This window comes from Medicago truncatula, chromosome 1 (assembly GCF_003473485.1).
Source record: "Medicago truncatula cultivar Jemalong A17 chromosome 1, MtrunA17r5.0-ANR, whole genome shotgun sequence".
NCBI lineage: Eukaryota > Viridiplantae > Streptophyta > Magnoliopsida > Fabales > Fabaceae > Medicago > Medicago truncatula.
The window spans coordinates 13,980,734-14,007,004 of NC_053042.1; the positions used below are offsets into that span (position 1 = coordinate 13,980,734).

The 26,271-nt window shown below is 34.8% G+C and overlaps 1 protein-coding gene across 6 annotated transcripts; it reads left to right on the forward strand.

The window, feature by feature from the left end:
• Window positions 1-1,366: 1,366 nt before the first annotated feature.
• On the forward strand, window positions 1,367-26,064 carry LOC25482809 (sister chromatid cohesion protein PDS5 homolog A). Of its 6 annotated transcripts, none has more exons than XM_013611408.3 (30): window positions 1,367-1,539; window positions 2,539-2,772; window positions 2,898-3,079; window positions 3,449-3,575; window positions 3,906-4,133; window positions 4,278-4,494; window positions 4,670-4,815; window positions 4,890-5,047; window positions 5,120-5,269; window positions 5,340-5,388; window positions 6,599-6,787; window positions 7,902-8,072; window positions 8,739-8,878; window positions 10,389-10,509; window positions 10,998-11,138; window positions 11,262-11,336; window positions 11,503-11,616; window positions 11,742-11,816; window positions 13,796-13,938; window positions 15,395-15,512; window positions 16,839-16,973; window positions 17,350-17,540; window positions 17,638-17,785; window positions 17,863-17,997; window positions 18,130-18,231; window positions 18,328-18,792; window positions 19,931-19,980; window positions 20,763-20,860; window positions 25,451-25,533; window positions 25,618-26,064. In XM_013611408.3, the coding sequence occupies exons 1-30, from the start codon at window positions 1,444-1,446 to the stop codon at window positions 25,642-25,644; spliced, it is 4,308 nt and encodes a 1,435-aa protein (XP_013466862.2). In that variant the 5' UTR covers window positions 1,367-1,443; the 3' UTR covers window positions 25,645-26,064. The 6 variants fall into 6 exon arrangements, with proteins under 6 accessions (XP_013466862.2, XP_024637971.2, XP_039690173.1 ...); XM_024782203.2 differs by having other exon boundaries at window positions 17,866-17,997; XM_039834239.1 differs by having other exon boundaries at window positions 17,485-17,540.
• Window positions 26,065-26,271: the final 207 nt, after the last annotated feature.

Sequence of the window (26,271 nt, forward strand, 5' to 3'; positions counted from 1 at the left end):
GTTCAGATTCACAGATGGATTACTCCTCCCAGGTGGTTGATTCGACACCAGCGCATGATGATGATGTGTATGAGGAGGTTTTGTTGGATATGATCGGATGGAGGATGATAGAATGTTTTATCAGCCGTAGGACGAGGCAGAGGATGAGAAGGTGGCAGGTGACGAGGAGGTGCCAGAGGATGCTGTGGCGGATTATCTTGAGGCAGAGAATGTTATTCCTGAGGGTGAGCCTGAGCCTCAGACACAGCGATGACGTCGTCGTGTTCCGTCGATACCGCCATATACTGCACTAATTATGATTACTGGTGTGAACGGCAGCTAACTGCAGTTGGTACCAGCGGATGTTAACTGGCGCTGGGGGCTATTACATAATTTACTTGTGTCAATATGAAATTTTCAATGTGAGAAAAGCAATTTTCAAAAAATAATTTCGGCAACCCACTACCCAACCCAACCCAAACCAGCCCAATAATATCATGGGTGGTTATTTTACCTCACCCAAACCGGAGTAGTGAGTACCATATATGGTTCGAGTCTTTTGTTGGTTAATTGGGTTTTAGAGATATTAAAGGTATTTTAGTATTTTGGGCATGAAAAGTTATTTAATGAAAATAGTAGTAGTAACTTGGTGTAATCAATAGAATAGTGGTATATGAATAATATTGAGAGTTTTAATGGTGTTTGAGTAATTTGTTTTTAAGTCATTATTTATAAAACAAATAAATTGAATCTATAGTTATCCATAAAAGTTTGTTAGATTTGCGAGGATCATTATCCATAATTTTTTAACAAATTAATTAATTTCATAGTTATCTGTGGAAATTAGTTACAGTTGTGATGTCAATTATCCATAATTAATTAAATATTGCAAAATGACCATTATGCACATTAAATTAAGTAGATCATGCCATCATGGATTTTAAAGAGGACGATTATATATTTTTTTGTTGTACTTCAACTTTCACATATATATTTTTTTGCCCAAGTTCTAATATTGTTAGTAGATACTTTTTTTTTTTTTTAAAATAAATAAAATTACTTTTAGAATTAATAGAAAATATTATTAGAATGCTAAAAGAATTATTACTCGGATTGATTGAATATCCATTCATTTTTTTTACAAGAATATCCATTCTTTTAAAATATGATAATGGATGAATTAGATTGTGCTTTATTTTTAGTGGGTGATTAAATTGGATATATTTAATTTAACTAATTTTTAGTGGATTTTCCATTTTGTTGAATTTGTTTGGAAATAAGCTGACCCGGGTAATTTTCGCGTTTTGAATTTCCATTCCCCTTTGGCAATTACTCATCACGCGCGCAAAGAGGTGGATTCTCTTCCCCCCTATAAAACAAACTAAAACAAACCCGCACACACACATACACACACACTCAACACAAACTGCGTGAACTCTCTCAATCGCTTCTCACGTTTCCGCCATGGATCTCACCTCGCTCGAACTCATCTCCGATATCGGAACTCAACTCGCTCAACGAACTCGTCCGAACAAGGACTTCATCGTCAAATCTCTTCGCGTAAGCTTCGTTTCTTGCACTCGTTTTTGATTTCGATGATTTGTTTCTGAATTTATGAATTTCGAATTTGTTCTTGTTTTCAGTTTTTGAAAACCTAATTCGGTTATTTGTTTCTGAATTCGTGTGATTGATTGTGTTGATTCTTTGTGGTTGAATTTGTAACTCTAATTATGCAGTGTATAAACTTGTAATGCATTTCTTGTTTTGATTTTACGTGGTTGGATTTGGTTGGTTTGATATTTAGTTGAATAATTAGTTAATTCTTGACGAGTGTTTAACTTAATTTGTGGTTTCATTGAAATTGATTTTTGTTTATTTTCTCAATTTTATCATGTTCTTCATTGCAAATGTAGTCATCAAGATGATGCGTGAGGAATTATTAACTATGAAGCATTGACACGGACACTGTCACGTCCACACTGGTAGTAATTTAAGAAAATGATAAAATTGAATGAAATAAAATGTTTATGTGTTGGACACTAACACATTGACACTGATAGTGATTTAAGAAAATGACAAAATTGAATGTAATCAGATGTGTCAGTGTTAAACATGTGTCATATACTGGATAGCCTTCGATCTAAAGTGTCAGTGCAATAGAGATTATTAATAGTATTAGAGAAAAGGGAGCATGCATGATCATTGTACACTAATTTTATAGTGATGTCCAATGAGAATCCACCATTTTGCAGTTATTTTTAAATTGTGGTTACACAATAGACTTACTTGGCAATATCATGAGTTTTCATCTATGAAGCACAAACACATACGCAAGGCACGTCACTGACACGTCAACATCAAAATTCAGAAGTAATTTGAGAAAATGATATAACTGAATGTACTCAGATGCGTTGGTGTTGTGTCGCTGTTGGACAAGGATATGTGTCGATACCAGTGCAACAAATGTTTTCATTGGATGCCGTTGTAAAATAGCTTTAGACTAGCGATATGCATCTCCATTAAACTTTTATTCACTGTTAATTTTATGCTCTTGTGCAGGAAGCTGCAAATGCTTTGTCTACGTTAGACCAGTCTCCTCAGCCACGAACAGCCAAAGAAGTAAAAGCTATGAAGAAACGAGAAGATGCTCTGAAGCCATTGATAGATGCTGTGGTTTGTGGCGGTCTTCTTCAGCATGGGGATAAGGATGTCAAGCTTCTTGTTGCCCTTTGCGTCACTGAATTATTTCGAATCAAGGCTCCTGAACCTCCTTTTGAAGACAAGCATTTGAGGGTACTTGTTAATTATGCATATCTAACATTAATTGAAACTCGAGTTTGTGATTGTGAAGGTTTCTTTTCTTTCCATTTTTTTTCTCACCTTTTTTCCGTATAAACATATTTGTTCTATGATTTCAGGATGTATTTAAACTCATTATTGGTTTGTTTGCGGATCTGGCCGACACTAAAAATTCATTATTTTCAAAGAGGGTTAAAGTATTGGATACTGTGGCTCAATTGAAGTGTTGCTTATTAATGCTGGAGATTGACTGCATAGACCTTGTTCTCGAGATGTTCAACGTTTTCTTCTCAGCTGTGAGGTTGAGATTTATCTCTACATTCTCTTGCACTCTCTCATCCCCTCCTCGTGCTTAGTTGTTTAACTCCATTTCTGAGCTTGTTATTTAATTGGGAAATCAACCTCTCTCTTTGCTTTTGTTTGATTCGTAGAAAGTCTTTATGTTTGGCACTGAAAGTGTTGATTTGCGAGACTAAAGTATTAATTTTTTACACTAGTGAATTGGTCATACATTATCTGTTTTCCCTAAACAATATCATAAGTGATGGGGTGCGGCAGTTGGTGGGAGGCTGTAGTTTGACCTTAGCAACTACAGAAAATTAGTCCAGTAATGATCTTAATTTTAATGCAAGAGTTAATGGAACCTAATCTACTTTGCCTTTTTTTGCAGGGATCATCACGATAAGAGTTTGATTAATGCCATGTCTTCTATTATGATAACCATTTTGAATGAGAGCGAGGAAGCTTCTCAGAAACTATTAGAAGTGATTTTACGAAATCTTATAAAGCGAAAAAAAGTAAGAGCCCGTTTTCACTTTCATTGTAAGCTTAGTATACATCTTTAGTTTTCTAATACTTCTTTCATGATAAACAAGCTTTGTACGAGAAGTTGGTTGTGATATCAAATATTTTGTGTGTAATGCATTCTGTCTATTTGACCATTTTTCTCTCAAGAATGTGACTGTTATCCTGGAATGCTTGACAGACTATTTCTATCCTCTCATTCTCAAGTTTATTAATATAGCAATTTAAAGTTCAAATTAATTAATAAGAACACCGTTGCTCATGATTATGTAATAGCAGTTATATATGTATATTTATACTTTGACTTTCTTTTTTGCCAACAGGATCCAACTTGTGCTTCTTATCAACTTGCTGCATCAGTAATTAGTACTTGTGCGCATGAGGATGAGCTGAACACCCTAGTTTGCAGGTTTTTATCTTCTTGTATTTATGACAGAGACGCCGTGGGCTGCGGGCTTAAAGAATTTTACCATGAAATTATCTTTCAAGTTTTTAAGTGTGCGCCTCATATGCTTCTTGCAGTCATTCCCAGCTTAATTGAAGAAATATCGGTATATCCTCCCTTTTAGTCTAGTTTTAAAATTGTATACAAGCTAGGTTCAATTGGTCGAAATCATTTTTTGACATGCTCATTCAGTTTCTTTTCTTCAATTTCGTACTTGCCATTTTTATTATATCTACAATCCAATTTGTAGGCTGATCAGGTTGATATTCGGTTAAAAGCTGTTAGTTTGGTGGGGAAACTTTTTACACTTTCTGAACACCATGTTGCACAGAAGTTTCATGATCTTTTTGTGGAGTTTTTGAATAGATTTTCTGATACGTCTGTGGATGTAAGAATTAGTGCTTTACAATGTGCCAAAGCTGTCTATGTGGCGAATCCTTTTGGGAGAGAATCACTTGAAATCATCTGTAAGCTGCTTAACAGATAGTTTTTTTAAATGCCTGTTTATGTTATATCATTTGGTTCTGTATTCATTTTTCAACGCCCTCATAATTTCATTTTCAACTGGGCAGTTCTGTTTTTAATTTTCAATGCCCTCATAATTTCATCCTAGTAACTACTGATAACCTTTCACCTGAGCAGCTTCTGTTGAAGGCCGATTATCTGACTTTAATGAACGAGTGAGGATGCAGGCGGTTGTTGTTGCCTGTGATATTTGCAGTTCAAACCTGATGTTTGTTCCCTTGAAACTAATGGCTGAAGTCTCTGAAAGACTTTGGGATAAAAAGGCACGTGCTGATGAGTTTGTTTGCCTGATCAAGGACACAATACATAATTCTTAACAACCAAAATGCTTTTTCAGGAATCTGTTAGGAAGAAGGCCTCACAGAAGTTGATGGAAATATATCGAGATTACTGTAAGAAATGTTGTGAAGGAAGCATGGCCATTAATGATCACTTTGAAGCGATTCCATGTAAAGTTTTGATGCTTTGCTATGATAAGGATTGCAAGGAGTTCAGGTCAGCTTATGCACTCCAGATTGCTAGTTGAATTTAAATTTGAGTTCTTTGTTTAATTTTATTGAATTTCAGATCCCAGAGCATGGAATTGGTTCTTGCTGATAATCTATTTCCCGAGCATCTTTCTGTTGCGGAAAGGACAAAGCACTGGATACACATGTTTTCTCTTTTCAGTCCTCTTCATGAAAAGGCACTGAATACTATTTTGGTACAAAAGAGAAGGTACCAATACCAATGTGCTATGTTTGAAGGTGAAATTTTAGAAATATTTACAAATTCTTTTATCTTTCAGGTTGCAGAATGAGATGATAAACTATTTGGCAATACGGAAGAAATTAAAGGTAAAATGCAAGGATTGAGTTTTTCTTATAACAAATGGCAGACCATTGGGCCCTTTTCTATTTAGAGTTGATGGAAATAATAATAAGTTTATTGCACCCAAACTAAATTTATTGAGTATTTAGTAGATGCATGCTATTGTGAGTAAAGTCAATAGGATAGTTGTGAACCTCAAGTTATGAAGTCTGGATACTAAAAAATTGATAAGTATTTGTGTCGGATGTGTATTGGATGCTAATGCTCGTAGGATACTATCGGATACATATTTCAAAAGTGTCTAATTTTTTAATTATTTTTAAAAAGTGATTATTGTATACGTTTGAGATACATCATGGCATGATTGTATATGTCTTTGTTGAAAGAAAAGAAACTCTCCCTCATAAACAAAGCGAAACTCCACAACTTTTATGATCACAAGTATCTTTTAGTAAACTGTAATCACAGGTATCATTATAGTATACATTAATGAGTAATGATCAATATCTCTTGTCACTATACATTAATGAGAAATAGTCAATGCATTTTTCATTTGTTAAAAGTTTTTTATTATTTATAAAATTTTTCTACTGTTTCTAATTCGTACAGTATCTTGAATTTAAAAAATTTCATGTATTCACATATCCACGTCCATGGTAGTTAAAATCTTAATTTTAATCTTAAAACCTTATGATTTTGCAAATATACTTGCCTTCAACAATTATGAGTATATGCAAAATCTTATTTTGGTGGAATCCTGTATAATCTACTTTTCTTTGAAATGATTCTACGATTATGGTCATGGTGGTGGAACTACAGAAGGCAACTTTAGTTGTTGTTTTGTTTGAGACTTATGCGTCGATTTAACGTTTTAATTACATAAGTATTTCAAGTGTTAAGCTGCTGTTATGTGAGTGTTGGTGTTTTAATAACGTGGAACTAGAATGTTGGTTCTCTTGGTAGCAGAAGAATAATAAGGGTTTGGAGAGTAATGGTTTGGTCTGCTTACATGCTTCTTATGATTTAATTTAATAAGTACAGGTTGCTATTCTTATGGTGTAAAAATCTTCCTTCATTGAATATTAAACATTTTATTTGTTACTATTTTTTTTGGATTTTGTATTTCTTTCTCAGATTGGGAGTTAATACTTATCTCTTGTCAACATGTTGCATATGGTCAGTTTTATGCTCTGACTGATTTGATAGTTTGGAAGTAATAGAGCCTTGCTTTTTCAGGAAACTCATGCTGAAGAAACACAGAAGAAAATTGAAAGCGTGTTCACAAAAATGGTTGCATCTTTCTCAGATTCCGACAAACCAAAAGAGTGCCTTCACAAGTTAAACCAAATCAAAGATAATAACTTGTTTAAATCTCTTGAAAAATTATTGGAAGAACCAACTTTCACAATTGGACAAACCATCAAAGTATGTAGTTTGTAAATCCAATTATATTACTCATCTATGTTGGCTTTATGCTTAAAGTATAAAAGTTTAACTTATTAGCCTTTTGTCTAGAATTGTTAAAAATCTAGGTATGCATGTGGCTAGAAAACTTATAATAAGTTTGAAATTTGATGGGTGATGGTGGTTAATACATTTGATAAGGATACACAAAACATAAAGTTGTAACTTGTATGAAAAGTATAAACCCTAAAACTACCCTGAGAATGGGATTTTCTGTTGAGAAGTGACAGGACACCAAAAGAGAATATGGGTCCCAATAGGAAATTAGCACATCTGCTGCTTAGGATATCCATCCTATAATTTCTTTTAATTTCAGAAGTAATAAACTGATTTCCATTATTGATATATTTTTCTGTTATTTACTAATGTGTGATTTTGGTTGCATCAAGAAGCTTAATAATTTTAATATATATATATATATATATATATATATATATATATATATATATATATATATATATATATATATATATATATATATATAGAACATTTGGTCCACTCTATGTTTTGTATGTATGTACCTCATACCGCTGTTCACATGCTTATCATGAAATGGGTGATACAAAAGATGATTTAACTGGTTTATATTTACCTTGTACAAGTTGAGAATTATGACTTTTGTGTAGTACTCAATTACAGGAACATCATGCATAATTTTCTTTTGATCATGTCATGCATAGTTTTCTTTTGTATATGTGTGTTTATAGGGAACTGCTAATTGTTGTTTTGGTATTTAATTAGCTGCACCTATTAAATTTTTACATTGGTGATTGGAAGCAAAAACTTTTGTTAGTTAGGGTTGGCTTTCTGTGTGATGAAAGTTGGTCTTATTGGTTACGATCCAGGCGCTTGTCGCATGGCATGATTTGTGACTGCATTTATAAGTTGAATCCCAATTTTTAGGACATGGAATCACTTTTCTTGTGTGAAGTGTCTTGAACTGTAATATTATTTTGGTTCCATGATTTCACACATTATTTTCATACTTATTTATCCCTAAGTGGTTATTTGTATTTGTTTGAGCCATGTTCTTTTATCCCTTTTAATTTCATATCTTTTGTTTTTGTTTTGGCAGGATGGACTTCTTGTAAAGATTGGAGACAAAAATCCAAATTATGAGTTTTTACGTTCACTCTTCTCTAAATGTTCATCTAACATTTTCAGCTCAGAGCACGTCCATTGTGTTTTAGATTATCTTTCCAATGATGACGGTGGATTTAAGGATTCTTCTGTAAATCTTCTGCTGGTAATAAAAGTTGCTGCTGAGTGCATCTTAACATACATTCTATTACGTTAATTAGTTTTTTGAACAAGCTATTACGTTAATTAGTGTTTTCTTGTTTTTTGTGTGTGTGTGTGTGTGGAGGGAGGGGTGGTGGTGGTGGATGCATCATTTGATGCTGCTGCATGAAAATGAAATTAGGCTCTAGACAAAGCAAATTAGATGGGTGTGTGTTAGATCAGGGTCAAGCAATCTTGCCATCATTTTTAACAAGGCAATAATACCCAAATATCCCCTAACAGCAATGTTGACAGTTGTCACCATTTTGCCTAATCAATACAATGTACTTTTTTTACACTATTATTGACATATCATTCTGCCTAATAAATACAATGTCCTTCATACACTATTATTGACATATATTACAACAGTTATCATGTTTGTATGTGTATTCTGTAGCATTTTCTTCATGATACGTGAAATAATCAATTCAAAAAGTAGAGTTTCAAATGTGAAATGATTCAATAACTACTTAGATATTTAGATTATTTTGGCCATTGTAGCTAAATTAAAGGAAGGCTATCTGGTTATGGGAATCAGGGAATAGTTTTTTAAATGTAAATTTTGATCAATTTAACTACTTAGAACTTAGATATTTTGATCAATTCTTATTCCATTTACTCAAACCAGACTATTGTTAGAATTTTCCCCTCAATGCTGAAAGGCTCGGAGAAGCTGGTTCAAATGGTGTTGGAGCATACAAGTCCTGTAAATGACAAGCTGATTGAGATTATAGCGATGGCAGGTCATAGCGTTTCTTTCAATCTGAGGTAACTTATGGTGCTTTCCACATGTTTTCTATTATGTTGAAATACTCTAAACTGTGTTTCTAACAGAACCATGCATCATGAAGTCTGCTTAATTTTTTTTATTCTGATCCTTACGGTTTCAACGAATATTTGTACAGAATGCTAACAAGGTCAAATATGTTTCAAGTCTCTTTAATTTCACATACGTTTAACTTTAGTCCTTATAATTTTTATATTCATTTAGCCCAATAAATACAAAAGTAATCAGTTTTTAGTCTCTCAGGAGTCAGGACTAAAAGCACGCAATTTTTTGTATTTTACAGGGACTCAATAAATAATTTTTTTATAGGGACAAAAGTTGAAACGTTTTGATTTTGTAGAATCTAAGAATGTATTTTTCCTGCTTTGAATTTGATAAACTTTTGCAAATAGCAATATCAACAGTAACAAGACTTTTTCCACTTGGTTTATGCATCAAGCGATGCCTTAATGCTCTACATGAATCATATTTGATAATAGATGATTTAAGTAATTGAATCATACCGCCAACATGCAGTTTTTTGTATTTTACAGGGACTCAATAACTAATTTTTTTATAGGGACAAAAGTTGAAATGTCTTGATTTTGTAGAAACTAAGAATGTATTTTTCCTGGTTTTAATTTGATAAACTTTTGTAAATAGCAATATCAACAGTAACAAGCCTTTTTCCACTTGGTGTATGCATCAAGCGATGCCATAATGCTACATGAATCATATTTGAAGTGATATATACTATCGACTCAATGACTGATTTGTTGTTAAGCCCCTTAGAGACCTCAAGTTTAGTCTATTTGTAACAAGTGTAGCGATTATGACATGTTAGTATCTATCTTTATTGGAAAAAACCGGAGTTCCACATTCAATTAAGAGGAGTGAAATGAGTTTTATAAGAAGTGGCCCCCTCACCTTACAGGCTGGTTTTGTAAGAATGAGTTGGGCTCATACACAAACCTAATTTGGTATCATAGCCTATCAATCCGGCCACCCACCATTTATATCCGTGCACCAAGTCCAACAGTGTTGGGTCTGAGGGGATGGTGCATTGGGAAAAACTCAAGTCCCACTTAGAATAAAGACGAGGTTTGAAATGAGTTTATAAGAACCAGCAACTCTCACTTTACAAGCCGGTTTTATAAGGATGAGTTAGGTCCAACATAAAAATCTAACACTCATAATTGTATGTATATAGAAATCCAAAATTAGCTACTAATTAGGGAGATTGCTCAATCACATCTTTGAGCATTTATTGCATTTATTATATACATTCATTTATTATATACATTATAAATACAGTAACATGTACTATACTTTAGACACACATATTACAAACATAACACATCCCATTGAAAATAGTTCTTTTTTTCTTTTTTAGGTAATGCTGAGTTTAGGGCTTTTCAATGGAGAAATTTTGGCTTTGAATAAACCCTTTCATTGTAGTAAAGTAATCTTCACTTACCTTTTTAATTTACTCTTTGTTTTTTTACTTTTCAGTGGTATGTATACATTTCTAGAGAGAATGTGCTTACATGGAACTCGCAAACAAGCCAAATTTGCAGTATCTGCTATTGTCTCCTCGAGTTCTGAACATTCAGTTGTCTCAAAATTATTTGAGGTACACATTTTTGGGTGGATACTATTTGTAGCATTATAAAATTTCTTTTTATTGGGCCCACCTTGAGCTGTCTTCTTTGCAGCCTTAGATCTGATGGGTGTGAAGCGATTGGTTGCGATCAAATTCTAAGAAGATATTAGAGGCTATTCTAGATCTATTAGTGGTTCACTTGCATTTTTCCACGCGTCAAGTGTAATCTTTGGTGTGAGAGGGTGTATTGGAAACCCTAGTCGTTTTTATTGCGGCCATCTTGAGCTGCCTTCATTGCAGCCTTAGATCTGATGGGTGTGAAGGGATGTGCTGAGGTCGCCCATCAATTACATATATGGTTGAAGTAGTCCTTAATAGGCTTGGGTGGTTCTCACCCTTTGTGCTAGCTTTAATTCTAAGTTTTTTATAGCTAATTCTTGGCATTCTATTTATGTAAGTATGATTTGCTTGTTAATAATGCCGGCTGACTATCTCTCTGTTGTTTTCTGTGTGCCCAGAGACTAATTTATTCTTTCAATAGCCAATGGAATGTCCCAACCATTATGCGAAATATGGGTTACACCGTACAATGCTCTGTTTCAGCTTTTGAAACTCAAGTAGAAGAGATCACATCATATATAAGCCAAAAGATTATTCAAGTAATTGAATTTAACCAATCAATACTCTGCTCTTAAAATTTATCTTTCCAGAATAATGTTGCTGTTTTGTATAAGTTTTTCATCTGCTTGTATTGTTCATGGAATAAGTTACATGTTTATCAGATGGAGTCTTTGGATGATGACGATCTGTCATCCTTGTATGGAACCCCTCAGCGCAGAAAACTTGGTCAATTGAAGGTTAGTATGATCAATCTGATGTAGTATTTGGATTCAGTTTATAGCTAATTTCATAATTTCTATTAATAGGATGTGATCTGCTTCTCAGTTGTGACATTTGAGTTTATCTCTTTTTGTTCCTATGGGTGTCCCGTGTCAGTGACAAATTTACTGTTTCAATTGCCAGTGGAATGTCCCAACAATTTTACAATCTCTGGGATGCATCGCACAATGCTCTGTTTCAGATCTTGGATCTCAAATTGAAGAGATCACATCATATATATGCCAGAAGATTATTCAAGTACTTGAATTTAACCATGAATAGTCTTGCCTGTTAAATTTATTTAAGCCAGAACAGCGTTGATGTTCTATAGAAATTTTTGTGTTGCTTGTGTTGTTAATGGAATAAGTTTCTTGTTTGATCAGATGGAGTATTTGGATGACAATGATCTGACCTCATTGCATGATACATCTCAGTGCAGCAAATCTTGCCAATTGAAGGTTAGTAGGAGGAATCTGACAAAGCATTTGAAATTTTTTCATATGACCTTAGATCTGGACTTCAAAAAGGATTAAAATTACTTTGCTGTTGTATTTATGTCATCTTGTGCTTTTGTTCATTCCATGTCTACATTTTATTGATTTTTTTCAGGGTTAAAATTGCAACTAGTTTTCCATGCTCGATTTTAAATGACAGCCCCCCATAAATAAGTTCAGATCTGCTCCATTTAGTCCATTTAGGTGATGGATGTATGGCACATGGGATTTTTTTTTCTTTCAGGGATGAGATTAAAATGAAAATAAAAACTTTTTTAATTAAAAAAAAGAAAGAAAATGAAATGCACCCAGTGATTCACTATTCATGATCTCTCCTCCTTTCCTCTTCCTCTTCACCACCCATTCTTCCTCTACATTGCCACTACCCTGCAAATGCTGTTTCTCTCTTCTCTTCTCCCAAATCTCCATGAGTAAACCTCTTCTCCTAAATCACTTGGTGATCGTTTGGTTGTAACTTTAAGTTTTAATTTTAGAGATGAGAAGCTTCTGCAATATTAGGTTGTAATTTTAGGATTGTGTTTAATTGTAAGGTTGTAATCAATTCTCATCTTCCTCCTTTGGTAAGGCTGAAGTTTGTGCAATTTTTTATGCAGAAAATAAATCTTGTAATTGTAATTGCTTTTATTAAAAGGAATTCAAGTTGAAAACCTCATCAAACAATTTTTAAGTGCATCATTAAAAGAAATCAGAATGAGCTTGGAGTAGTAGGTGAAGTAAACGAGTCAAATTAATCAAAGTTAGATGAGATCCATACCAACACATAGAGAACTAATGCAGGCGTTGTAAATGGTTGAATTGTGTCTGCAGATGGGCTCCAAGTGTGTTTCATTTTCTTTTCTAATTGAAAAATTCTTAATTTTCAAGTTTTAATTTCAGCCCTCAAACGTTTTTTTTCCACGTGTTGCACATCCATGCATCTAAATGGACTAAATGGATGGCTTCCTAAATGGAGCAGATCCGAACTCCCCATAAACACTTATGCTTGTAGAAGCAATATTATAGTTTACTTGGTATTCACTTTACCTTTGACCATGGGATTAATGTTTACTGCTGATGTCTTTTTAGTATGTTTTGACATGAAAAACGGAACTGAATGCAGCAGAAAAAGGGGCAGCAGATACATAAATAAAAAAGCAATATAAATACACATTTATGAAATTGAAAATCATTATCATGAAAAATAGTGTGATATATGCATATTTGACAATATTCTTGGTACTAGGGTATGGACCCTAAGTTGCCTGACTTGGATTGAGATGTTGCCTGCTCTCTTGAGCTTCATCGAATGTGTTGTCCAACTGCAGGATTATAGAAGTTAGTTCACCCTATTTGCATCTCAATATTTTTCTTCCATCATTAAAAGAGTATTTTTCAAATATATATAGAAAGACATCAGATTTGAAATCCATAAACTTTAGGTATTCAATCATGGGAACTTTGACAACATATCAAAGAATAGAAGTTAAAGAAGAAATAGCGGTAGTATAACAAGGATAAACAGCGAAGTATTCTCTCAAAATTCAGGATACTGATGCTTATGTGCGACCAAATGGACGTAGTGGGGGGTATCCTGTTACTTCGGAGCAATGGGTGTAGTGTAGGGGTAAAAGATAAACTGAGGAATGGGTAGTACCATCTGATTCAGTTATTATGCAAAGAATGGTATATTCTTAAAGAATGTGTAGTCAGTAAACTGTTGCTATTTTGTTTAGTTACACAGTTTTCTGTTCATTCTTCTTTGTTGGGTTACAGACAAGTACTATAAGGGATGGATACTATTTAATATTTGTGCTAATTATTAAAAAAAATCTACAAGAGTTTTCAACTTATGAAAAATAGGAAAGTGGGGAATATTTTATGTGATGTGCATTGAATTTCTTCCATAATGACTATGTAATTTCTCTGACATCCTTACTTTGCAGATTTATGCGCTGAAAACACTAGTGAAGAGTTTTTTGCCTTACCAAGGGAATCACACGAAGCAGAACATTAATGGACTCTTGGATATTTTGTCAAGAATGCTACGGGAAAATGGTGGTTCTGTTGATAGGTATACAGGCTTGTGGTATGACTTTTATAGTTACCTTTATATTTATTCACTTCAAACCTTGTGATGTAAATATGTATGTACTCCCTCCGGTCTCATATGTATGCAAGAAAAAAAAAATGCACACCCTTTAAGAAAATGGAGTAACTGCATTCAAGTCATCATAAAAAAGCACACCCTTTCCATTTTTACCCTTGGAAGTGCTTTGGTAAGTGTTGAAAACATTTAATATGAATAGTGATAGTTGATTTAATTTAAGGGTAAATTTGGAATAAAGTCATTAAATATAATAATTAAAGTAGACTTTTGCTTATATTGAGACCATGAGAATATTTTTTCTTCTTCTTAAATATGAGACCGGAGGGAGTATTTACTAGAATTTTTGTATTAGGCCCATTAATAAGGCCCAATAGTTAGAGCTTGTCCATATATATATATATATATATATATATATATTGCTACATGGCATCATGAGCTCCAGATCTTGGAGATCTTGCTTCACATAAAACCCTAGCTTCCTTTATTGTGGTTCTCTTTGCAGCTTTCACTGCGGCCCTTTTTGCTGCCTTCATTGCAGCACTTGGCACCTTCGTCATGTCCCTTTATTTTTCATTGACTTGGACACACAACATTGCCTTTTTCTAGTTAGACTTCACTGTTTGTAAACCTTCATTGTTTGTTGCCTTCACAATGCACTGTCCACATACAGCGTTCTCTAAACTTTCATTCTTGCGCCGCCTGGGCTGGTTGACTTGTTTTCCTTTTCTGGTTTGCTTGGATTGGGACCACTTCCTGTGTGCGGGTCCTACTTTTGAGGGGTTCCAGAGGCTTCTTTGTGGTTGTTTGGTTTTTTGTTGTTGTTGTTGTTACTTTGTTCCAAGTATTTTCTATTTTATTGAGTGTGGCACTGATGTGGCCGTTCTCCGACAATAAATCTGCAGCTATTTCAGCCTGGAGTTCTCTAAATGTCACTTGTATTATGCTTGAAGATATCTGGATACTTGACTCAAGTGCCACTAATCACATGACTTTACTTTCCTCTTATTTATCATCCTACTCTACGTTGTGTGAAAAGCACCATGTTATGGTTGTTAATGGACCTTGTGCTCCTATTATGACTGTTGTTTTGTAAAGATCTTGGTATGTCCTGGCAGAGGGACTAATATAAGTGATTATCTTATTTATGCACTTGTTGAGATATTAATAATTATTATATATTATTATATAAGACCTGTTAGTATCCTTGAAGATTAATAATAGGATAACATTCCTATCTAGGTTTCATCCATGTATATAAATATTTGTTAACCCCTTTTCATTATTAATGAGAAATATTTACATTTCAAGATTTCAAGAGTAACTTCTAACTGGTTTGTTAAAACCTTTCTGGTTGATTTTCTATCACTCCACGTGGGTTGATGTTTATTGAACTATTAAACTTGCTTATGAACATTGTTGTGTTTACTGTGTGCAGTGAAAACGATAAGGCTCATATCAGATTAGCTGCTGCAACAGCAATTCTTCGTCTTGCTAAGAAGTGGGATTTATATATAGATCCAGAAATTTTCCGCTTCACCATGTTGATTGCAAAGGTATGTGGGAAAGTAGACTGACTCGGCATTTTATCAGTTTCCCATGTTATAGAGGTAGAATATTGGAGAAGTCCAATAACAATTGTTAAACTTGAAAGCTAAGAAAAAGCTATCTTAATATTGTTTCTGAACTGATTTTCATGCACGAAGGCATTTTCATCAATAGACTTTATTGATTGTTCGGAATAGCGTTCTCCACTAGTTGAAAATTTCCGCTTATATTCAGATAATTGACATCTTAAATAAGGCTTGTTCACCCACTCACATTCAGAAGTTAAAGGTCAAGCTCAATGTCTATGATAAAACTAGCTTGATCCCTCCTTGAGCTTGAGGGGGAGTATTAGTGTAAAATTTCCGCATTCAATTTACTATAATTGGATCTTGATAAGTTAGTTCAAATGGTGGCGGCTATTACAGTTGCCTAGTTAGTATATATCCAGAAGTTTGTTAAGATAACCAAGTTGTGAAATGTTTAACTTCTTTTTGTAGTCGAGCCTGTTACACTTAAACCATTCTTAGTAAGGTTCATACACCATGTGGATACGGTACATTTAAAAATTTATAAGACAAGGCATTACAAATGCAAAACATAAATAATAAGAAAATACAAGTCTTAAATGAGAAGAGAAAACAATTTGTTGAAGTTGGTACGGGTCATTCTAGACTTATTAAAAAGTTAACATGTACTCCCTCCATCCCTATATATAAACACCCTTTTGACTAATAATTTTTCTCTAAATATAAACCCCTTTTCAAATTACTAGATGCATTTATTATTATTTTTTTCCTAAACATGCCCCTAATTATTACTACTAGTACTAACTTATCTTGAAATATGAAAAGTCAAATTTAATACACATACAAACAAAGGATAATTTGGTAATATTAATACACAAAATAGACACATTAATTGCACTAACAACTTTTCTTAAGAAATGTGAAAAATGCAAAGGGTGCTTACATAAAGAGATGGAGGGAGTTACTTAATTTTGTCGTATTCAAATCTATTCGAATAAAAGTCCGACAAATAAAAGTAAAAAGTCATAAAATACTAAGCATCTAATTCATGAATACATGTTTGTTACTGGTACAATGCGACACAAAACAATGTTTTGAAGTGTGGTGCTTCCTTGAAAATATTTAGTTGTCTAGAATAATCGAAAAAATATTTATCAGAAAGACTTGGGTGTATGATGTTCTACGTTAAGACAGAGTTATTATTTCTTATGGGTTTTATGTGATCTATAAATTGTTTACTGATTCTCTTTTGTTTCACAATCATATTATTCATTTCAATTGTTTAATGCACCTCTTTTTGTATTCCAGGATCCTTCTTCTTTTGTTAGGAGAAAATTTCTCAGTAAAACTCAGAAATTGTTGAAGGAGCATAAACTACCTATCAGGTTTGCTTGTGCTTTTGCACTGGCGGTGACTGAGAGCATTGATGATCTGCGGTTTCAAGTATGTTTATGTCTTTTATGCGTGTCATTCTTATTATTTTTTATTGTTTGTTATTCATATTAAACTAGGGTAAAAGGAGGGTAATGTAATATACATAAGATCTCTACTTTTACTCAAATAAGAAAATAAAATCTGTAGGGTCTAGTGGAGAAAAATAAAATTAGAGTAAAATGCTAAATTGTATCATTTGCAATGCTTGAAGAGGATAATGTAATGTTATATTATATTTCAGCAGCCCCACCCATAACATGCCACATATTTTGTCATAATTTTTTTTATATTTTTTGGTTCTTATTGTTATGTTTTAAAGCCTGTTTTATTATTTGGCTGATTAATGTTTGTGATAATTAATAGTTACTGATTCTGCTCATTCTAGAACTATAAACATATGGCAGAGTTTATTAAGGATTACAGTATAGCAGCTTGCAAACGACAACCTTCTTCTGTTGAAGGAGCAATCGTTGATTACCCTGAATATGTTTTGGTGTACTTGATTCATGTGCTTGCTCAGATTAACGACTTTCCTGAAGCCTATCAAAATGAAGAAGTGTATGCTGACATTTGTAGGTAATATATTGTTATTATCCAATCTTATTTTAGTTATACTAATTATGACTAGAATTTTAGTGCCAATGGTGGTTACAAATCTGGATTGCTTTTGTAGTCCACTCTTCTTTCTCCTGCAGGCATTGGTTGATATCAGTAATGCTGATTGTCACCGGGAGCTTGTTAATGATGCTGTCTCGTATATATTTAGCATTTTTCAAGCAATCAGAAAAGCCGAGGATTCTGTTGATGCACAGATGACCAGTGTAAAACATTTTTCACATACTCATTAACTACATTTTTTTTTTGTGTACTAGTTTAATTTAAGCTTCATGTAATGCAGAAGCTGCACAAGCTGGTTGAAATTGGTCTATTTACTTTAAATGCATTAAGTCCCGGAGAAATTTCTGTATCACAAGCCCCACGACAAATTTTGATTCCTTTGTCGTTGTATAGAGCGAGTCTCACCAAGGATGATGTGAGTTTTCTGTATGAATTTCTTTGCTTAACACAGATTTAATCAGAGCATGTCCTTTTTTTTTACTACACAATTTAGTTTGTTGTGTTATTCATGCAATTCTATTTTTTTTGGTGAATCTGTTAATTGCAGGCTAATTCAAAAATTCCAAAGTGCTTTTTTGATGAAGGTTTTCTAAGTAGAGTCTTTGACATGCTTAAAAACTCCTGTGCCTCTCGGACCTATGCACCTAAGGTATATTTGGTGTAAGAACAGTAGGCTGTGACTGTTTCCTAGTTCAGTTTGGTGATGCAATTTTTTTTATTTACGTTCCTCTTTTTTTGCGAGTAGCCTGCAAAAACACTTCATAAACCTGCTCTCAAGGGTCAACAGGATCTCCCAAGATCCAAAATGAATATTTGCAGTAAGCTCGACTTGGTTTCTAGCAAACCAGACAGTTTCCCAAGTAGAGAAATAACAAATACTAAAACTGTGAAGCAAAATATATCTTCAGAGAAAAGGAGAAAACAAGTGCCTCCGTCTGATTCTGGATCAGTTGGTTTGCATGAATGCTCTACAATTGTGAAGCAGCAAAAATTGCCATCAAAACAAGTTGAAAACACCTCTGAAAGAAACCGGCTTTCATCTAGTGATTCTGTGAGCTGTAAGGGTTCTCTGGTTGAATCACGTGTGCTGACCCATAAGTCCAAAAGAGATGCCACTTGTTTATTGGAGAATGCTGTGACAAGTAGTAAACATACTGTTCAACTTTTCAAATGCCCTAGAAACAACTTCAAAGATACATGTGGCTCTAAGGTTTGTGGAAAATTCATTGAATGATAAAAAAATGAATACTATTTCTTACTTGCATGTTTAATTTTGTGAAAGATATGAAGAAACATATAACGTGGGAGAAATAGAAACTTTGTCAGTTTTCTTCTTGTTTTTGTCTATAGCCTTAAGGGTTTTGATTCTTACAGATTTTAATCATTCTTAGGGAGGCCTCTTACTTGCAGATTTTTATTCTTACATTGTCAGTTTTCTTTTAGTATTATTCGACATTTGTGATGAGTTGTCTTATTGACATGTTTTGGGTTGGGTCAAACTCAACCCCTACAAAAACCACTTGTAATGTGAGGGGTGTACTCATTTTATGCCTTGTCTTTTTATTCTATCTAAGACGTTTTTTTTTTTTTAAATTTTTTTTCAATACACCCTCTCGCGCCCAACACTATTTGGTGCATGGATATAAATGGTGGGTGGCCCAATGGATAGGCTCTGATACTGTACAAGGTTTTTTTTATCGAGTCTAGCTCTTTGTACAAAACCAGCTTTGTAGTAGGTTGAGTTAGCCCCAACCCAATAATTTAGGCCCACTATAAAACCTAAGATGGTATCAAAGCCTATCCAAGATCTGTTGGGCCACTTACTATCTAGCTACTCAGATCAAGCTCCAGATGTCCATTTGTGGGTGTGAGGGGTGTGTGCTTGACCTGAACACTTGTTTATGAGTTTGACCCTTGCAACCTAAATCACTAAAGAAATTATATATTTTGGTAGACCGTTTGAGTATGCTTCTGTTTTGAAGGTTCAAAGCACTGAAATTTTTTTCGAACAGTAGATTATTGTATCAAAAGTATAAACCATTTATTAGTCAAATATCAATAGTTGAAGCTTTAGCGTTGCTTGAAACTTCGGTTACAAGTAAACTACATGCAAGTGGAATAGCGAACAAATTTTGCGGCTAGGTTATATTTAGGGTCATCAAGATTCTTTACCTTTTATTTGAATGCTTTCTTGGTTATAATTGATGTTATATCGCAACATTGAAGCCTATCCCTTGTTTTGAATTTCATTTTGACTTCAGTCATGTTTTATCTTTAGTTATGTAAAGTTGCCTGCATATGTTTCTTGTGGAAACAATCCTTATAAATATCATTTGACTTTTGTGTAGGCACGATTTCCAATGGCAGATGTTTCAAATAAAAATATTATCTCCCACTGGTGAGTTTTATTTGATGATAAGTCTTACTCTTATTTTAAATTCAAATTCCATTGAAAAGTTTCCAAATGAGATCATAACTAGTGAATCCTACCAGTACTTTGTTTATCGAGTGAATCTATGGTGCAGTGCAAAACTAATGAAATAAAGTGATTACTGGCATTCAGCTGTGATGGCTGACACTGCATACACCTATATCTTTATGAAAGAAAAGTCTTGACATGATTTCTTGATATGTATGACTTCTGACATCTACCAGTCAATTGTCCACCAACTTGACCAACAAATAACTATTGAGTATTGAATATTGTATCTGTAAACAAATACAGAACGTACTAGAACTGGACAAATTTGATATTTGTAGACTAGAGTTTATGGTTGTGGACAAGAATTGCTTACCCACATAAATTCTTGTGTTGTACTACTTTTTGTGTGTTTTGTTTTGTATGTGGTTCCCATCTTCGATGTCATGTGCAATTTTTTCCAACACACTGTATACTTGACAGTTGATATCCTGCCTAATACACCACATTTTCTGCTAAATAACATCCTACAGTTGCTTTTTAAAATCTAACAATTTTTTGTATCTTCAGCTTAATGCCAACTCTGTACTTAATATCCCATTTTTTGTGTATAGCATTTGTATTTTATTTCCTTGGCTTGAACGGGCTATAAATGTTGAACACTTTTATCATTGTTTACCCTATATGACTTCACTTTTAAAATGCCTTTTTTTTTCCTTTCAAAAAAACAAAAATATAAGTGTAAGTGTTGTGTGTTGCAGTGATCCTAGTGAGCTTTCTTCTCTCAGTAGTATAAAGCAAACTACTGTTACAACAGGATGCCTAGCAGCCAAAGAGGGAACATCATTGTCCAAAAATAGTAAGTAACAAAACAACCAGAAAATATATCTTTTGCTGGAATTTGATTGCATGCTATCTGAAAATGCTATCAAATGGTTAACTGACACTCTATTTGACTTGGCAGCGTCAAACATTTGTGCTAGAAATAACAGCGGTTTAATGGAAAATGACAGTAATGAGTCTGAATAATTATGATAAGGATTTAATGTTGATACACATTGTTAAGAGAATAGATTAAGCATATTAGTTTAGCCTATTAGATTGTGACACCTGTCACTCATTAAGTATATTCTATATGCTTCTATAAATATCTGTAATCCTTAGAGTTCATTCAATAATAACAATCTCATTTTATCTTCTCTTTCTCTCTCCTTTATCTTTCTCTCTCTTTACCTTTCTCTCTCTTCTAACCGTAACAAACTCCATTGATGAATCTGAGTTTCTTTCATGGTATCAGAGCGTAACTTGATCCATGGCGCCTACACTTGAAGACTCTTCCGATTCCGACAACAACCGTACCTCCGCCGAATCTCAGCGCGTTACGGCGGCGGCGGCGAAAACTTTCAAGCAAGTCGTTTCGGTGAAACTCGACGACACGAACTACTTGCAATGGAAACAGCAAGTGGAAGGAGTTCTTCGCGGTACAAAAATGGTGAAGATAGTTGTTTCGCCGCAAATTCCTCCAGTTTTTCTCTCTGACGCGGATCGCACAGCAGGGAAAGAGAATCCGGCTTACACCGAATGGGAAGAACAAGATTCTCTCCTTTGCACATGGATTTTATCAACTATTTCGTCTTCTCTGCTTTCGCGTTTCGTGCTTCTCCGTCACTCGTGGCAGGTTTGGGACGAAATTCACACTTATTGCTTCACACAAATGAAAACTCGTTCGCGTCAATTGCGTTCTGAGTTACGCACCATTACCAAAGGAACGCGCACAATTGCCGAGTGTATTGTTCAAATTAGGTCACTTTCTGAATCCTTGATGTCAATAGGAGATCCTATGTCTCAGCGTGATCTCATAGAGATTATCCTTGAATCACTTCCAGAAGAGTTCAATCCTATTGTTGCAAGTGTCAATAGCAGATCTGAAGTGATATCTCTGGATGAACTTGAATCACAGCTTCTCACTCAAGAAGCGCGCAACGAAAAGTTCAAGAAAGCACTAATTGCTGACTCTGCTTCAGTTAATCTCACTCAAAATCTCAGTGCTGCAAGCCAAACTCAGCCTTCTCCTACTCAGCAACACTTCTCTGATGGGAATTCTAATGGTAACCCTTATGGTAATACTCAGTATACTACTCCTTATGGTAATGAACAGTATGGTAACTCTGGAGGTAGAGGTGGCTATTTCAGAGGCAGAGGACCTCGTGGTGGTCGTCTTAGAGGCCGTGGTGGTGGACCTCGTGCCTACATTCAGTGTCAGATATGTCACAAAACTGGACATGATGCTTCTATTTGTTACCATCGCCTCTCTGTTCCACCTCCCAATGTGTGGATGCAAGGAATGCAGCGTGCTTCTATGGTCAACAATCCTTACAGAGCTCAATATCCTTCTGGAAATCAGAGGCCACAGGTTCCTCAAGCTTACCTAACTGGTATTGATACCAACACTACTTTCCCTAATGTGTGTGGTATCCAGACTCTGGAGCAACCAATCATGTCACTCCTGATGCCTCTAACCTAATGGATTCAGCATCTTTCTTTGGAACTGATCAAGTTCATGTGGGAAATGGTCAAGGTCTGCCTATTACTTCTATTGGCTCTATGCACTTTACCTCTCCCTTTGAACCACACACCACTCTTAAGCTTAAAAATCTTCTTGTGCCTTCAATAACTAAAACCTTGTTAGTGTCAGTCAGTTTGCTAAAGACAACAAAGTTTTCTTTGAGTTTCATCCTGATATGTGTTTTGTAAAATCTTAGGTTTCTTCTAAAATTCTCTTACAAGGCTCTCTTGGAAAGGATGGCTTGTACCAGTTTGATAAAGCATCTTTGTCCAAGCCCACCACTACCAACTCAAGTGTCCAAGTTCTCTGCAATAAAGCTGTTCAAGCTAGTCCCTCTTTAGAGTCAAGTTCTAGCTTATACATAGGCAATTCTTCATGTAATAAGCTTAATAGCACTCATCATAATAGTTCATATGTTCCCAATTTCAATTTACCTTTTCAGTGTAACAATGTAAATACTGTTGCTAAGTCTTTTCCATCTCTATATAGTATTTGGCACTGCAGACTTGGTCACCCTCATCATGAGGTTGTCAAATCTGTAACCAAACTTTGTAATGTCAATTTACCTAATAAAAATGTGTCAGACTTTTGTTCTGCTTGCTGTCTTGGTAAAGTGCATAGACTCCCTTCCTTTGCTTCCACTGCATCCTACACAACACCCCTTGAGCTCATATTTTGTGATCGGGGTCCTTCCCCTGTTGAGTCATTCAGTGGGTACACTTACTTTCTCACATGTGTTGATGCATATTCTAGATATACCTGGATATACCCCTTAAAATTGAAGTCTCATACTCTCACTACTTTTCAAAACTTCAAATCTATGGTAGAGTTACAATTTAAATTCAAGATAAAGGCTGTTCAAACTGATGGGGGAGGAGAGTTTCGCCCTTTCACCAAATATCTCACTGAGTTAGGTATTACACACAGATTCACATGCCCTCACACTCATCATCAAAATGGGTCTGTAGAGAGAAAACATAGGCACATTGTTGAAACAGGGTTAACCCTCTTAGCACAAGCCAAAATGCCTCTCAAATTTTGGGACCATGCTTTCCTGACTGCTACTTATCTCATTAACATACTACCTTCTCCTAGTCTAAACAATAAGTCACCATTTTTTCTCTTAAAGTTCCAATTTCCTGATTATAAATTCCTCAAATGCTTTGGTTGTGCCTGCTTCCCTTTCTTGAGACCTTATAACAGTCAAAAGGTTGATTTTCACTCAAAAGAGTGCATTTTTCTGGGATACTCTCCTTCCCATAAGGGTTACAAGTGTCTTGACACTTCAAGAAATTTTTTTATTTCAAAGGATGTGGTGTTTAATGAGGTCAGGTTCCCTTACCCTGAACTGTTCTCTTCATCTTCCAACTATACTATTGCTCCTGATGAGCCCACTTTATCAGCCTTTCTTCCCACACATCTCCCAACTTTCACTACATCATCATCATCCCCCACAAACTCTACTACCTCTCCAAATTCCACTACAAATTCCTCTTCCAATTTTCATTCACCTATACCTTCTGCTGGTCAGAACTCACCCTCTCCTACTTCTTCCCAGCAGTCTCCTATTTTGACACCTGCATCTCCAACTCCTTCTATTCCTTCTTACAACCCTGCTCATATTTTCAATCCTACACCTATTACCATATTGTCCCCTTCACCATCACCTTCCACCACATCATCTGAATCTCCCACACCCATCACTCCTCCACCTAAACCTCACAGAATTCATCCTCTTAACACTCATTCCATGGCCACTAGAGGGAAACTTGGGGTTGTTCAGCCTAGAAAACAACCTACACTTCTTCTTACTCATCTTGAACCCACCAGTCACAAACAAGCTTTATTGAATCCTAATTGGCATCTTGCTATGAAAACTGAGTTCAATGCCTTGTTACACAACAACACTTGGTCTCTGGTCCCATTACCTTCTAACAGGCAAGCCATAGGCTGTAAATGGGTTTTCAGGGTCAAGGAGAACCCTGATGGCAGCATCAACAAGTACAAAGCATGCCTTGTTGCCAAGGGGTTCCATCAGCAGCATGGTTTTGATTACAGAGACATTCTCACCTGTTGTAAAACCAGTTACTGTCAGAACTGTCCTCGCTGCTGTTACCAAGCAGTGGGTTATACAGCAATTGGACATTAATAATACCTTCCTAAATGGATTTCTTACTGAAGAAGTATACATGAGCCAGCCACCAGGATTTGAGTCCTCGGATAAAACTCTTGTCTGCAAGCTGCACAAAGCTTTATATGGATCATTAAGAGTGTTTGACTATGAATTTGCCTTTAAGAAATATGTTGACAATGTGCTCATGTGTAGAGTCAACGCATACTTGGATCAATTTATTTATTTATTTATTTTTTTTTTACATTGACTGTGGATCAAAATTAAAACTCTTGTTATATCTGTATCAATACATAATATGATATATGTGCTTATTGCGTGAACTATTTATCTTTTGAACATACATCTGTAATCATCTTATAATGTAATTTAGCTTATGTTTCATGTTCGCTAGGTACAACCCTATCTAGATACGATCATATTTAGACTTGTATATCATTGGGTTTTTATGTGTCTAGGGTCTGGTGATGGACAAGGTTAGTTCGTCCCATGAATAGCCTTGTGAAGCATTCCAGAATACAGACTCTTTTTGGTACAAATAAATACACAAGAAAAAATAGCATAATAATATAATGTAGGCACCTTAATCCGTAATTTGAAAGATGATGTAGGCAGCAAAATGAGAAATCTCAAAACGATCGCTGATGCAAAGATAACACTTAGTTTTTTGCTACTTGTTTATACTTCATGCAAAGATTACACTGCTTGAGGTCATGAATATCCTTAAGAAATTTCTTTCAATGATATTGCAGAGCTTGGTGCAGCAAGTGTGGATGGAAGCGAAAAGTGTACCGAGACAATAACCTCAGAAGGTGTCAATACGTGCAGATACCCTGTAAGTTCCACCCGGTATATGTTGTTGCCTTCTTTAGCGAAAGTTGTATTTGGCTCTAATTGAAATTTACATGCTTATATCCAGGTTAAAAGAACAAGACGGAAAGTATAAATATCATGCAGTGTTCCCAGCTTCAATTGCTAAATATCATGTGATTATGCCGCTCCATGCAGTAACTTCTGACTAGTGAAAGGATTGGATCAGCAATCTTGCAAAGTTCTGTAAATTATAGCAGCTTGCTGGATAAAGACATTTTAAAAAATAGTTACTCTAGGTTATAAGTCAAATGTATTTAAATACAGTTTCTCAATTACTAACCAAATTGTATATATCTTTCTCTGAAAGGATATATACAGTTTGTTTTCCTCATTTCTTTCAACCTGTTACAGGCACTGACCTCTGTCTTCTGCTGAAGCAGAACTAATACAGGCTAGTACTTATTTTTATATTAACCCCCACCCCAAAACACACTGATAAATGCTTGGAAGGGTTACATACATCGGTTAATAGTTCAACTAATTGACTTCTATATCCTCTCCTCTCACATGGTGTTATATACTTGGTGGAATTGGAGATGTAACTGAAGAAAAGATAAAATAGCGCAACTTCAAATTATATTCTTCTAAATAGCATTGCTGAGAATTAAAATTTCAAGAAAATACATAATTATATGGTGGCTGTTTGCAGTTTCACTGGCATACTAAATATAAATATAATTTCTAATTACCGATTGCCTTG

Coding starts and splice junctions, on each gene's coding strand:
- LOC25482809 (XM_013611408.3), top strand. CDS start 1,444: ATGGATCTCACCTCGCTCGAACTCATCTCCGATATCGGAACTCAACTC. Junction 5,270..5,339: donor ATTTTGGTACAAAAGAGAAG/GTACCAATACCA, acceptor TTTATCTTTCAG/GTTGCAGAATGAGATGATAA. Junction 6,788..7,901: donor CAATTGGACAAACCATCAAA/GTATGTAGTTTG, acceptor TTGTTTTGGCAG/GATGGACTTCTTGTAAAGAT.